Here is a 15,077-nt window from a genome sequence, read left to right as displayed (position 1 = left end):
AAACTAATGGGCCCGAAGATGAAGCCTGACCAGAAAAAAAAAAATATATATATATAATTCCTTACAGGGCCGAGCAAAAACAGCGATCTGTCGTCTATTCTTCTTCTTCATCTTCTTCGGTTTCCATACTCCACCATCCTCTTCCTCTTCTTCTTCGCAGTTTGCGTCTTCCGCTCTTCGGTCAGCTCAGAGCTCACGCGGTCAGCCTCTGCTCACCGTCTCACAGCCCACGGTCAGCCTCAAATCTCAAGTCTGTAATTTTTTAAGTCACACACTCACTTTCACATTACACACCACACACGCCATACGAGAAGCTTTTATTATGAGAAAATTGAATATAAAAAATAAAATAAAAAATATTAATGGATCTTGCCATTGTTTCCAACATAGAGTCCACGTGTGAAGTAGTCCATTGATGTGTTTACTTCATCGATAGTCGAGACCTTGTACTGCAATTTGTTACTCTACTATCAAAATTTTGTGTTAATTTGTTGTTATTTACATGTATATGATCCTTACAGACGCTTATGCCTCTTCCCTTCCTCAGATCCTAATTTGGGCAAGTTTCATAAACTGATAAATAATCAAACTTCTAATGGTTTGTAATCTTATTACTTCATGTCTAGAAGTTTTGGAGCTATTGCAGTTGAAACAAATAGGTCGTTTGTTTGGTACAATTGGGGTGTTCTTTACAAAGGTTTTTGTAAATATGTTTTACTTTTATTTTATAATGGATGAGTTTTCTGGGTTTGGCTGCCTTGAAGTGTCTTCAGAAGGTTTTCACTTTGTCACGAGAGACGTGTGTTATTTATTTTATAGCTTAGCTTTCTTAATATTTGGTGATTGATTGTGTGGCGATTAATTTTTAAATTCTGTATTATTTCGTGAAAACCTATTCAACTCCCCTTCTAGGTGTTGTTTGGAAGTCATTAGCCTAATTTTCAATTTGTATCAAAGCCTTAGGTTCATTATGTGAAGGATTAATTTCTTGAGTGTGATTTTTGACTCCTTATCAAATGTGTCAATCTCGATCACAATCTCTTAATGTTCCTCATTTCTTTGACGGATCCAATTATGATATTGGAAGGTTCTAATGGGAGCCTTTCTTAAGTCCTTGGACAAACAAGTATGGACTGCAATTGAGAATAGGTGAAAACATTTGGACAAAACGGTAGCCAAATGGATCACGGTAGAGAAAGGTAGTTGTAACTAGAATAACAAGCGACTATACGTCATCTTCATGACAGTTTTATTGGAAGAATTCCGAAGAATATCCAGTGTGAGATTACCAAGGAAGCATGAGATATTTTGGAAGTAACATGTGAAGGAACAAAAATTGTTAAAACTTCAAAACTTCGGGCATTAACTTCCAAATTTGAAGAGATTAGGATGAAGGATAATGAGGCCTTTCATGTTCTTAGAGGCCGTACTTGCCCATCTGACCCCTTAAACTCGCGATTTAGCAATAGCTTTAACTTTGATGAAATTTTTCTGATGCTAAAATTGTTAGAAAGATCATGAGGTCTTTACTTGAACCGTTTAGACCTATGGTCATGACTATTGAAGAAATCAAGGACCTTGACTCTATGAGAGTTGAAGAGCTTGTGGGTTCCCTTCAAACCTATATAAGCTCTCATTGTGTCAACCTAAGAAAGCCAAGTCTATTGCACTTAAGACTGTCAAGGAAGGAGCCGATAACTCCTCCAATGAGGAATCATTGAATGATGAGGACCTTGCTATGTTTGTTAAGCGATTCAGAAATTATTTCAGACCTAGGAAGGAAAATTTTAAAAATAAAGCTTCTAAAGAAAATTATTCCCTGCTTATTCTGCTTTGTTTTCACTGTGCTATATCCGACACAGTTTCCTTATCATGAGGGATGCTTTTGATTATGCAAACTACATTGCTCAATATTGGCTATTATATTATACTGTTGTTGATGGATAAAACATCACTCAGGTTGTGGATCAGCCTCTATTTCATTGGCTAATTCCCGGGTCAACTTGTCAGCCCGATCATCTTGTCCACCTGCAAAGCTATAGACCCGAAATGCAAGCTGGAAGGCTCTCCAAAGCATCTTGATGTGTGCATTGGCAGCTGACTTTGCCTCTCTCCGTTCCTAAAGAAAAATACCGAAACACCTTATATAGACTCATAAAGAAGTTATTAAATTGGAAAAGCTAAATGGTAAGTTTAGCTATTCACCTTAAGTACTAACTCCATGCAACTTGAAGAAACATCTACCATAGATTCCTTGATTCGCACTAACTTATTGAAGTCGAAATGAATATTTTGGCTCTGCAGCCGCTTAGATTCTTCATCTTTGGTTCTTTCTAATGCATCCACTTCTCCCTTGATCTGCTTGCAACAAATTTATAAGCCCAGGAATGAAATTGCTCTGTTAGTAAAATTTTGGTGTCTTTCGACTCTTCTATGAGTCCTAATAGTTTACCTTGTTGAAATAGGAATCAACCTTGTCAAGAAGCTGGCCCAAAGGAGGCATTACTTTCCAATTCTCCAGTGTAGTAGCTATTCCTTCCAATTTGAAGTACAGTGCTGTCGCAGTCCTCAATGATTCAAGCTTCTTTGTAGGAAAACCTTCAAATCTTGCCAGCACCTACATTACAAGGACTTTGGCTGTTGTTTCAAAGCGTCAAGAATTAATGAAAAGGATTAACGGATTGAGCCATATGGAATGAGAATCACCTGGGTCTCATCAGTCAACTGCTCCAAATGTTGTTCCACATATTTGTGGAATTTAATAAGCTCAGCCATGTCCTTTGTTTGAAAGGAATTGATGGCATCTTTAATGATCATGATTGATTTTGCATGCTTCTGAACGTCTTCTTCAATTTGCTGGAAATATGCTGATCTAAGAAAACAAAGAAGGAAATCAGTGGTAGATAAGGGACCGGTCGTCTTCATCTGGTAAATACTATAACTATTACTGTTAAATTAGTACTTATCCCAAAAGTTTAAGTTGATAGCAAATGATGAATTTAATCATTTAATTTATATTCTAAAACTCCTCCTCGCGTGTGGGTTCTAACTCCTTATTAATAGGTGAATCCTAACACGTGGAATATTTAAATTAAAATGGGAGGTGAATAACGAAGATAGGGTCCGAACTTAGGACCTTTGCTCTGCCCTATTACCATGTTAAATCACCACTTAACCCAAAAACTTAAGCTGATAGAAATTGATGAATTTAATAATTTAATTTATATTCTAACAATTATCAATGTAACAGATTGTATTTTATAGTTAGGTGTTGTGGGAAAAGACCTTTTTGTCATCTCTGCTAATGCATCAGCCATTCCCTGTTGCTTCCCAGCAGAAACTCCTATATGAGTTTTACTCCTCTTTGTAACCTTTTCATTTAGACTAGAGCCTTCAACCTTTACTTTCAGAATCCGATACATGTTGCCCATATGGGTTGATCTCTTCAGTTTGGTAGTTGCCTTCTTGGGGCGTAAGGCCTTTGCTACACCAAGTGGAGGAGGAGGTGGTGGTGCAGCTCCCTTTTTCAGTGGCATTGGAGGTGATGCCACTGGTGCAGATCCTTTAGAAGGTGGAATGGGTGGTAGAGGTGGCACTGCAGCAAGATTTGAAGGCGGAATGTACGGTTGTGACGGGGCTGTTGTTGGTATAGTTGGAGGAGCATTGAACAACGGTTTTGGAGGTGGAAGGGGTACTGTTGCTGACTCTCTTGCTTCAGGCATCATATCTGAGCTAAAATTTGGAATCTTTGGTGAAGTGTTCGTAGCTTGGGAATCATTTTTTCTCTTATGACCTACTTTATCTGGTGATTCTTTAGAAATTTCTTGCATTTCTGCATTTTGGTCACCAGCAGCCTTGTTTTTCCTTCTCGTGGGGCTGGAACCTGCAGCTGATACATTAGGGTACATGTTGGATGAGAGGCATTTCATGTCAGTGGGCATCAAGTTCCCCATTGCCTGAAGTCTGAGAGGGAAAAGAAGAGGTCGGGAGCAGGAAACGTCAGCCAATTCACCAAGTCTTACAGCAAAGGCCAGTTCAGGAGGAACTGATGTTGGTGTATCCGGAGAAGGGCAGTAGGTTTTGCTATCTGAGTAGGATCTATTCAAAACTTCCCCGATAGTGGAGCCCTTCTCATCTTCGTCCATGACATCAAACATCTTTTTTGCTATGTTGGTCATGTATGTGAGCTTTGCTTGTACACGTCCTCCTTCAGTACAATTAATTTATTAACTCTAAGTAAGACAATATCTTAAGAAACTTGTAATGAAATGGAAATTAAATAGAAAATCAAAAGAAAGTGAGGAAACGTACAAAAGACTTATATTTATAGGAGAATTGGAGTAGGCGAAGGTAAAGATAGATATAGTAATCAAATCAATTACAATCAATCCTTGAAGATAATTATTGTATAAAGAATATATACCATATCATATATTGTAACAGTTTCTAATGCTTTCAAAAAAACGAAGGTATCCTACCGAGCTGCTCCAAACTGATGTTGTCGACCAAGCTGTCCTCTGTCTCATCTCCACAGTTGGTTATCCACTTATGGTTCTTTGCCCATGAATCTCCAACATATTTCAAAGCAGTGTAAAGGTGGTCCAATCCCTATATAAATATATTGTTTTAATTGGCTTATAAACTCATGCAGTCAGGTCTATTAATTGATAATAAGCATCTTTCATTACTTCATGTTCTTGGAAACTGAACCTGATTTATTGAAGTTCCTTTCATTTCTGAGTTAATGAGATTGCTGGGAACAACATTAGGGTACAGATTATGGAGATCTTCTACTGTTCCCATCACCAACTGCCAGAAGGTGGAAAACGGGACAAAGAAATTAATGAAGTGCAATTTGACATGAACATTATTTCTGGTTTTACTTAAAAGTAAATGGTGATCAGTACCTCATGGATGGGGCTCGAGCCATCACAAGGTGGAAGGTCAATGATGTCTCTAAAGGTTAGTATCTTCTTCCGGAGCTCTATCATAAACATGAAATTTGCTCTCCATCCGCTCGAATTGTCTGGCATCATGCCTACCACATTCTTCAGGTTGGATACATCTGAGCTCGTTGCCTGCATGAACTAACCTTTCTTTGTCAAAAATAATAATTTATGCAGAAGTGTTTATTTAACTCTCACAAATTTGTTTCACATTCTTAAAAGATTCCATGTTTTCTTACGCCACATAAAAATTACTTCAAATTGAATTTCTCTCCTAGTTTTGTGTGGAAAAGTTGATAAATATTTGTGAAAGTCCTAGTCCTACAATGAAGGATTTTCTTTCTAAGGTTGGATTGTGTTAAAATATTAATTAAATGATTAAATTTATCATTTCTTGTTGGCTTAAGTTTTTAAAATAAGTAGTTATTTAAAATGGTATCGAAGCACTTATGTATTCCTTTCCTAGTTGAATATAGAGTTTGACAACTTTAAGCACCTATAAATAGATGTGCCAGGCCATTCATTGAAGACACAAGCCTCAATTTCATAGCCGTTCAATAAGAGAATTAGGTATGCTAAAGTAATTCTCTTTTTGGTGAGTTTATTGTGCAGCAAGAGAACAAGAGAAAATTCTCTGTTTTTTTTTTTTTTGGTTGAAAAAAATGCTATAAATCATATTTTTATCTTATAACTATTTCACATTGCTGACATGGCAGTCCTAATTAATTTTTTATTTTTTTGTTTTTAACAAAGATTAGTCCAACTATTGGTTAGGATTGTTATGTCAATATTGTGAGATAAAAGTTATATTTTTGATGAGGGTAGGGTTTAGGATGGAGAAAGGGACGATCTAACGTAAAATAATAACTCACAACAAGAGAAAAAGAAGATAAAAAAAGCTATGTATATCAAAAGTAAATAATGATTTTTGTTTTTGGGATGGCTATTTTAGTTTTTTGGGGTGGTCAAACTACCCCTCCCCCATAAGCTTGCTCTTTACAAATATGTCAGATTTGTCTGGACCTGTTTTCAAAATATGTTTATCAATTTCAAGATTAAGTAAGCATGTCCATAGGGAAAGCTCAGTAAGCATCTCAAGTTCTGCATATGTCTTGAGTTCTATAATATTTGCTTTTAAAATGCCTATATTTTAATTGTGGGATTAATCTTTAAATTTTCTGCATGTAACAGAAAATATGACCAATTAGAAATAAGAAAAACTCATATGTCCTGTTTAATTTGTAATTTTTCATCATTACCCGGAGTCCGCTTGCATTGCAATGGAAGAGTACTGGTGCCCTAGCTGATAATCCAGTAGCCATCTCCAACTCAAGTGCTGCTTTTTTTGTTGCAGAGAACAATATATTCAAAGTTTCAATCACCTGCCATTTAACCTCTTTGTAGCCTCCAACGATCAAGAACACAAATAAGGCATTCAAACAAATTAACCAAGACAAAAGGCCAAGTTTGAGAAACTATGATGCAACACTGGGGTTCAAAGAGAAAATAGCGGAAGATCCTCCAATCCCCTCCGCCACCGCATCCTCCTCTTTTTATGGGCAAAACCGTGTAGGTTTGCCTGGGAAGCCACTAGGTGCCTGGACCTTAATATAGCGATTATAATCCTCCCCTACAATTTAGGAATTGATGGGTTGAGAGATTGCCACTTGTGTGACTTCTTCTCTAAAGTAGCATTTCCAGACGTATCAGTCAACTTCGACCAATGCTAGAAGTCATTCTTATATCTCTCTTGTATCTTTCTAATAATGATATGGCTCTTAAAATCACTATTGGAGTTCTGATTGATTATTATTGAATTTTGATCAAATTGTGATTTTAAAAGTCATCTTATTTTTTAAGGGACACGAGTGACACGAGAGATTTTTAAAATAACTCGTTAGCCACCATTTTCCTCCTTCTTTGAAATTGAAATTGCCATCCCCACGATATCACTTTTACTACAACTTTCGTTACAAATTGATATTCTATAATTAGTGAAATAGTTAAGCGAAAAAATTAACTCATCAATTTAATTAGTTGGTGGTTGACTTGTTAATCACAAATTCTTATAAGCATTTCATCAATTATGGATTGCCGCATAAGTTTGTAAGGACACTAACAACAATCTAAATTTAACCTTCGCCAAATAGTGAAGAGTTCTGATGCCATGTCAAATCTAGAGCAACTATATGAAGATAGGAGAACAACTCAATGTATTAGAATTGATTTTATGTTACAATATATATACTCTATTTTACATACGCTAAAACAAAGTCAATGAGAGCAAATTTAATAACAACTTACTAAAAAACTTAACAATCTCAACTTACTTCAACTACTATTTATATGTCACTTTATACAGTCAGCAATCAAATTTACATCAAATTTAAATTGCTGTTAGGCATCCTAGTAAAAGTTATAGTGTCACAAACATTTTACCTTAAATCAATCGTTCTTATTTATTTTGCACACTTTTTATTCATGATGTTGCTTTTCATTTTTAATGGTTGTAATTAACATGTTTATACAAGGGGAGGGGACGGGGGAAGGGAGGGATTTGATATAGTGACCCCCGCTTCATGAAGCGTGGTCTCAAGTCGATTGAGCTACTCCTTGGGAACTTAACTATATTATATTGAAATACATCATTAAGCTCTATATTAAATACGATGGCATACACATAACAAGCTAGGTGCTTAGATTAGAAGGTCCACAATTTTAAGAGAGGGGGTCACTATATGCAAAAAATTTCATGGTCATTAAAACTATAGAGCGGGTTTTTTAAATTTTTTGTTGTTGCGAAAACGTCTTAGAAAAAAATAGTAAAAAAAATATAAATAATAATAATAATGAAAAAAAAAAAGGCGAGAAGAAAGAAAGGTTATAGAGCAATTCATTAAATTCAAACAAATGTTGTTTTCCGCCCTATGGTGATGGTTGTGTGGATCGAATTAAGCCAACATTAAACAACAAAAACAATCATAAAATGCTACTTGTAATGGATTTAGCCACCATAAAACTATTTTATAAATCAAATTTTGGTTATTTTTAACCATTATTAGTGAAATTTGTGCATATCTATTGAACATATATGCACCCAAGTATGAAACTGATGAAAAATTTTGGCCAGTTTAACAATGTTAGCCTAAAACCATTTAAAATGTTAAAAATGCATTATTGTGAGATAATATTATTATTATTAGTGCATTATTTAACAATTTTTCTTTAGTGTAGATGCATATTATTGTCATTGCAATATTTGGACTTAAGAAAGTTCCTTTAAAGCCTTGTTTGGTACACGAAATAACTATTCCTTTAAGAAAATGATTAACTATTACTAGGAGTGAGAATGTGGGATAGAATAGCTAATCATATTCATTAGTTTGGTGACAACACATTTGTTTTCATTGGAATTGTACCAAAATTACAAAAAGACCCAAAATATATATAATAAGGTAATAATTATACTTAAAAAATTGAAAAAACTTCTTTGCGCATGGTTTTATATCTTTATTTTTTGTGTTCTTTCTTTAGGTTAATTAGTGGAGCCTTTGCGAGTGAACGTGAGTGACGATGTTCATCTACGTTAAAAAACAATACGTTTTAGTGTAGATTTGGATTTTTCTAAATCCACTTTTAGACTAGAAATTAAAAATGGTTCGTGTTTGATGTTCTTTATGTGATTGGGCTAATTAGCAGAGCCTTTGCAAATGAACGTGACAGACGATGTTCTTCTACATCAAAAACAATACGTTTTAGTATAGATTTGGATTCTTTTATTTCTAGTTTTAACGTAGAAATTACAATGGTTATTGTTTGAATGTATAGTTCAACTGGTTCTTGAGTGATTTATTTTGTTCACTATGTATTAGAATTTAAAAATAATTTTATTTTCCAGGTCTTTTGTTTTTAAATAATAATGCGTTTTTTTGGAAAACCTATTTCATTCTCCAAGAAATAGATATTCTTCTTCATAGAGGAATATATATTCCTATGAGCAACCAAACAAAATAATTTAGTTTCCAACGGGTCTATTCCGCATGTCAAACGAGAATTTAGTTTTCAACTTAACTATTCCTCTTGTAATTGTCACACTTCCTTTCAATGACTATATTATAATTTAATTTAAAAAATCTTTTGGCGAAAACGTCTTAGAAAAGAATAGCAAAAAATATAAATAATAATAATAATGAAAAAATGTTATAGAGGATTTCATTAAATTCAAACAATTATTGATTTATCCGCCTATGGTGTAGATTGAGTGGGATTGAATTAAACAAACATTAAACAACAAACCAAAGTCAATTTAAATATTCCTCTGCAATCTCTTATCTCTTTTCAATGACTATAGATGAGAACGATTTTTGCCCATATACAAAGTGTATCCTACATATTTATTGTCAAACAAATTATTTTAATCTATCTATTTGTTTTCCTCATTTCCCAGTTTTATTGTTCAGGCTAATATGTCACGTATAGATATGTGTTCACACAAGCTAGAGGGTCTATTTTTTGGAAGTCGTCAAAGCAAACTTGCATAGCAAGATTTATCATGGAACCTGGCTTAATTGCCTTAAATAATGCTAGATTTGAAGCTGAGTGTTAAGGAACTTACTTATTGATTTACTTTTATATACTAACCCAATTCCACCTATGTGTATTCATTGTGATTGTCGTGCTGCCATACCTCGAGCTAAAAGCAAGATTTATAATGGGAAAAATCGACATATCCAATTAAGGCACAATATTATAAGGCAACTCATTGAAAGTGGTATAATGTCTATGAGCTTTGTAAGGCCAGAAAGGAACTTGGTGGATCATTTGACCAATCCACTTGTGAGAAGATTAATGAGTGAAACATTGAGGGGAATAGGACTGATACTCAAACTTTGACACTTAGATATGCACTAAACCTATGTGATTGGAAATCTCATAAATAAGGTTTAATGGGTAAAATTAAATTCCAATTGATCATTGTGAGGTTCTGTTATTTAATTCTATGTTTATCAATTCTTTTAAATTAGAAGATTAGTGAAGAGTTCATCCCTATATTGTAAAACAATATTGATGTAATGGCCTCAAATTATTTAACTAGTAAATAGTTTGGAATATTACTATAACGTCTCTAGATTTATTTTATTGGTAAATAATTCAAAGAGTTACCACTACTCCTCAATGATCAAATAACTAAGCAGCGGAGAGGTATATATCTCTCTCAGGTGTTTTTTAGAACCACAACAGAAATAAAACTAAATCATAAACAATAATAACCAGAGAAGTTACTAAATCGATATATAACTTAAATCATTATAATCATAACTTAATTAATAATATTATCAAGTCTATCATCAATACGTTAATCAAGATAATACATACCAAGTCTAGAACATTAGGGATACATAATAAAGTCTATAAATCAACACAAGCCATACGATAAGTTTAAAGATAACATGGAGTTTATAAGATAATCCTCAAGGAACGTGGAAAGCCAATGGTCCAAGACTTGGTGAGTAACAAATCCTCGTAAACATGGTGATGTTGTGACCTCTTCTCGGAGGCAAGTGGGAAGCATGTTGTCTTCCGGAGTTGAGCTGTAAGTGTCATTGTCTATGTAATATGAATCTTTATTGTAGCCATTTTTTGAATTTGACTGCCCTGGAGTGGTTTTTTCCTTTGATGTGTTTATTGGGTTCCTACTTTGTAATAAAAATACTTGTTTTATGATTGTGATGTTTTTCCATTAAATATTACTTTTTTACTTTATACATTTTATTGTTGATTGTTTGATTTGGGGATTTGAACTGAGTTCCTTGTTCTAACAAATGCATGTCAAGAGATTTGATTACACTGAGTTAAATACTCAGGGGAGACGAAATCAACCTTTAATTCAGAACAATGCTTTTGAATGATTTTATAGTAATGTGAGATACTTCCTTGCTCTTAATTTTAATATCTTGCATTATATTTATCTTATTGTTATTTTTTTTAAGATTAATATATTTATTTATTAACATGAGTTTTTTGCACCGTCAAATTATTTCACAACAATAAATTAGTATGGGTCCTTTTCTTGTTCAACATGTACTTGCTAGGCTTTGTGTTACGAGGTTTTTCTTTTTGGTTTTAATTGATGATGAAAATCTTAAAGTTTATAAATTCTATTTTCTTGTTAGAAACAAAATAGAGCATTAATGAATTCAACAATAATTACTACCCCAAAAAAAAAAGAAAAAAAAAAAGAAAAGGGAATTCGATATGACTTGAGCAATTATCATGAGTAAAAAGGTAATTAAGCTTAGCTGTCAAACCCTAGAAGGAGAGCATCGTAGAAAGAGTATAGTAGAGTGGGGGGAGGGAGTCGTGACTCCCTCCTCCCCGACCCCTTTCTCCTTCCCCCTCCTCCCTCATTTTTTCCTGCCTCCACTGCAGATTGACCAGTGTACGTATATTAATGGTTTTCGAGGTGCTTTCTATCCACACATGAAACACATGAGGATGTGTTGGGTTTTTGTTATTGTATTTTTGTTGTTTTTAAATAAGAATGTATTCTCTCTAAATCTACTTTTAGCAGCGGTCTAGTGACTCCCGCTTCATAATGCGTGGTCCTTAGCCGATTGTGTAACATCCCCAGTCCGTTAAGACTGAGTTTGCCACTTTTCTTCTTTTTCAACAAAAATTCTTGCAAAGATCTATAAGGTCTATCAGAGTACTTGATTTTAAAAGATACAATAAATGCGTAAAACATTTTTTCAAGAGATTTTATTACAAGCGGAATTAGAAAACATTAAACTTTAGTTGCGGAATATCATATCATTACAATAACTTATATGAAAAGACTTTGAAAATTAATAATTATTCCCACCCCATTCCGGCCTCCTATTCCAGCATCCTTTCTACCTGAAAACAAGAAATAAAACTGAATGAGCCCAAAGGGGCCCAGCAAGTAAAATCCACAAACATAAATAGTTTTACTCCTTGTTCTCAGTTTTGAAAATCGTTTTCGCAAATAAATATAATTCTAGCCATAATAATATCTGTATGTACGGTTGCATCTCCAGTAACATATACATACTATTACATCTAGTAATAGATCATCGTTGTAAATCATCTTTATAAATCATCATCATAATGCATCATTATAAATAATCTTTGTAAATCATCTTAGTATATCTTCGTTGAAAATATAGTATCATTTTCTCATAATAAGGCCCATGTACACTATTACCCCTGTGCACGAGGGTTGCGGGTCCTTGTGACCATGGCACTGAACTGTGGCCTCAGCCATGCCCGACCGCCAATTAACTCTTTTTCTTGGTGCACTCAACGGTCTGTTGATGGAATACCACCTTCTGGCATAGCCTCCTTCAGTGGTTTCGCCTCCATCCGAGTATCGGTACCGAACTCTCATCTTATCTTATCTTGGGGCCAAAAATACTCTCCTCCATACATGTGCCCTCATTTCATAAACATTTATCTCATCTCTTGTGCTTTTCTTTGTACTTCTTTTGATGCATCTTAGGGCAACATGTAGGAGGGTTTATCATCATTTTTCTTTCTTATAATCATCATCATTTCTCAACTTTCTTTTCTTAAAATGGAAACTTTTCAAAATATAAACTTGTTGTGCTTAAAAAGCCTTTAAAGAAATATAAACTTTCTAAATAATTCTTTTAGAAATCCTTCATGCATGCAACATAACTTCATAATACGTAAATAAATAATCATTTACAATTTGATACAAGAATATATAAATAGCATGACATGAAGTAATTTTAGAAGGGGTAGTGAATTTACTTACCTCTAGACTGAAGCTAGAAGTGGTATGAAAGAATCTAGTTGCTCCAATATGACTAACACCACTAGTATATCTTTTGAAACTAATTTCTAAAGTCCGCTATCTCTTGTGTTCTTTCTTTCTTGTAGCGCTTGGTCTCGCCTTTTCTCTCTCTGTTCTGAGTAAACACTCTTAGAAAGAAGAAAGACCGAGTAAAAAGCGGAAGAATGAAGAATATATGCAAGAGATGGGAGAGGAGATGAGTTGTGAAAATTGTGAAGGAGAAGAGCTCTATTTATAGGAGAAAATCAAATACTATTTCACCAACCCTATACTATTTCACCAACCCTATACTATTTCACCAACCCTATACTATTCTACCTTCAATTTACAATTATACCCTCATTCTATCTTCAATTTACAATTATACCCTCATTTTACTATTTCACCAACCCTATACTATTTCACCAACCCTATACTATTTCACCAACCATATACTATTCTACCTTCAATTTACAATTATACCCTCATTCTATCTTCAATTTACAATTATACCCTCATTTTACTATTTCACCAACCCTATACTATTTCACCAACCCTATACTATTTCACCAATTACCATTCTCTAATTACCACTCTCATAAATTTCCCAATAATTAAAATCCTTAGCTACAATGGATATTAAAATAATCATCATTATCGAAATAATCTATTTAAATAGTTTTGAAAATTCTGGGGCACTACAGATTGAGCTACCCCTTGGGGACTATAACATTAATGATATTTTAATGTTTTATATTATTTGTTTTACTTTTGTTTTGTTTTTATATTCATTTATTTTGTATAAGAAAGTGTGAGAGGAGAGAGAATATCATTTTATGATTATAATAAACCATGTGGATTGCTAGAGTTGAACCCAATACATTGGGTTCAATTGTAGCAATGCGAATGTATAGGGAAGATATATGGAAGTTGCTGTAAATGAGTTTTTTGTGATTTTTTTGAAATTTTCCCTATGTGTAGGAAAGGGAAGCAGCTTTAGGATAACTGCTGAGAATACTCTTAGGTTTTGTTTTCACGAATCCGTAAGAATAAAGGCATTGGTTTCTAGTCGGTCTTTTATTTTCTTATGATTCCTTTTTTGTGAGCAAACCATATACCAATGATGGATGAATTATTAGAGCATTAGTAGCAGCTTTCCAACCATTTTCCCTCAACTTAGGGAATAAAACTATTTTTTTTTTCATTCCCTATAAAAAAACACTTCACAATAAATTCCCTTATTTTCTCTATATGAATTAAATACTATTTTTTTTTTTTTTATCATTGCAACCAATGAGAAAGGAGAGATGAGAGAGAATTGTTAGGACATGTGAAGGAGAGAGGAGAGAGAATGATTTGTTTATAATTTAATAAAGTATTGGGTATCTACAATGTTTCTTAATGCATTTGGAAACATTTTAGATACATTTTGGTGTAGGTTAAATATAGGGCTTTTGATGTGGGTGTGTTTTTATGGTTTTTTTTGAAAATTTTCCTAAACATAGAGAAGGGAATGGCATATAGGGCATTTGCTGCTAGTACTTTTAGGCAAAAAAAAAAGAATTGTCACTATAATAGAGGCAACGAAGGAGATTGCGATTGATAAAACACTAGTAGCGGAGATAAAAAAAGCCAGGGAATCAATGACTTGGCAGCGGATAAACATGATTCATCAGAATTTGCTGTATATCTGAAACTGATTGGGACAGTTGCTTTTCATAAATATTGTCTTATAATAACCCGAGAGGCTATTGTGTATGTCATACATAATGTTTAAGTTGTGAAGATTTCAAATTTATTTTTGACATTGTACGAAACATTTTGCCCCATTTGATTGTTATATCACTGAAAAAATAAGTCGTTTTTTTTTTTTTTTTTTTTTTTTTTTAAAAAAGAAGATAATTAAAGCAACCAAACAAGGCCAACCATTTCTTCCTTGTCTCCAATGAAACTTCATATATGTAATGTAATTAATGACATAAATTAGGGCACACATCGTCATTGTTTCTCTGCAACTAAGGAACTGTTTCCTAGATGGAAACTCACAACCTAGTCCAATAAAAACAAATATCCACAGTGCTAGACCTGCAATTACCTGTATTTCTCAACAAATTATGTCATATATAATTGGTATTTGCAACCATATATAGAACATTACATGACGAGGAACAAGTGAGTAATACTATAAGGCTTTTTAGAGTCCTCTCAGAGTCATCCCAAATGTGATGTGACTTTTAAAATTAACAATAGATCAAAGTTCAATATATTACATCTTAAATTCAACGGTAATTGATTTTAAAAACCATATCACATTT

At 33.7% G+C, this 15,077-nt stretch overlaps 1 protein-coding gene across 1 annotated transcript; it reads right to left on the bottom strand.

Moving 5' to 3' along the window:
* Nucleotides 1-1,951: 1,951 nt before the first annotated feature.
* LOC132181733 (uncharacterized protein At4g04980-like) lies at nucleotides 1,952-6,896 on the bottom strand. Its single transcript, XM_059594971.1, has 9 exons — nucleotides 6,206-6,896; nucleotides 4,908-5,078; nucleotides 4,711-4,809; nucleotides 4,458-4,608; nucleotides 3,286-4,192; nucleotides 2,707-2,872; nucleotides 2,453-2,617; nucleotides 2,206-2,358; nucleotides 1,952-2,119 (listed from the first exon to the last, which is right to left on the bottom strand). The coding sequence occupies exons 1-9, from the start codon at nucleotides 6,266-6,268 to the stop codon at nucleotides 1,952-1,954; spliced, it is 2,043 nt and encodes a 680-aa protein (XP_059450954.1). The 5' UTR covers nucleotides 6,269-6,896.
* Between the last annotated feature and the right edge of the window lie 8,181 nt (nucleotides 6,897-15,077).

Source organism: Corylus avellana, chromosome ca5 (genome assembly GCF_901000735.1).
Source record: "Corylus avellana chromosome ca5, CavTom2PMs-1.0".
Taxonomy (NCBI): Eukaryota; Viridiplantae; Streptophyta; class Magnoliopsida; order Fagales; family Betulaceae; genus Corylus; species Corylus avellana.
This window is presented reverse-complemented; position numbering and strand designations above follow the sequence as displayed.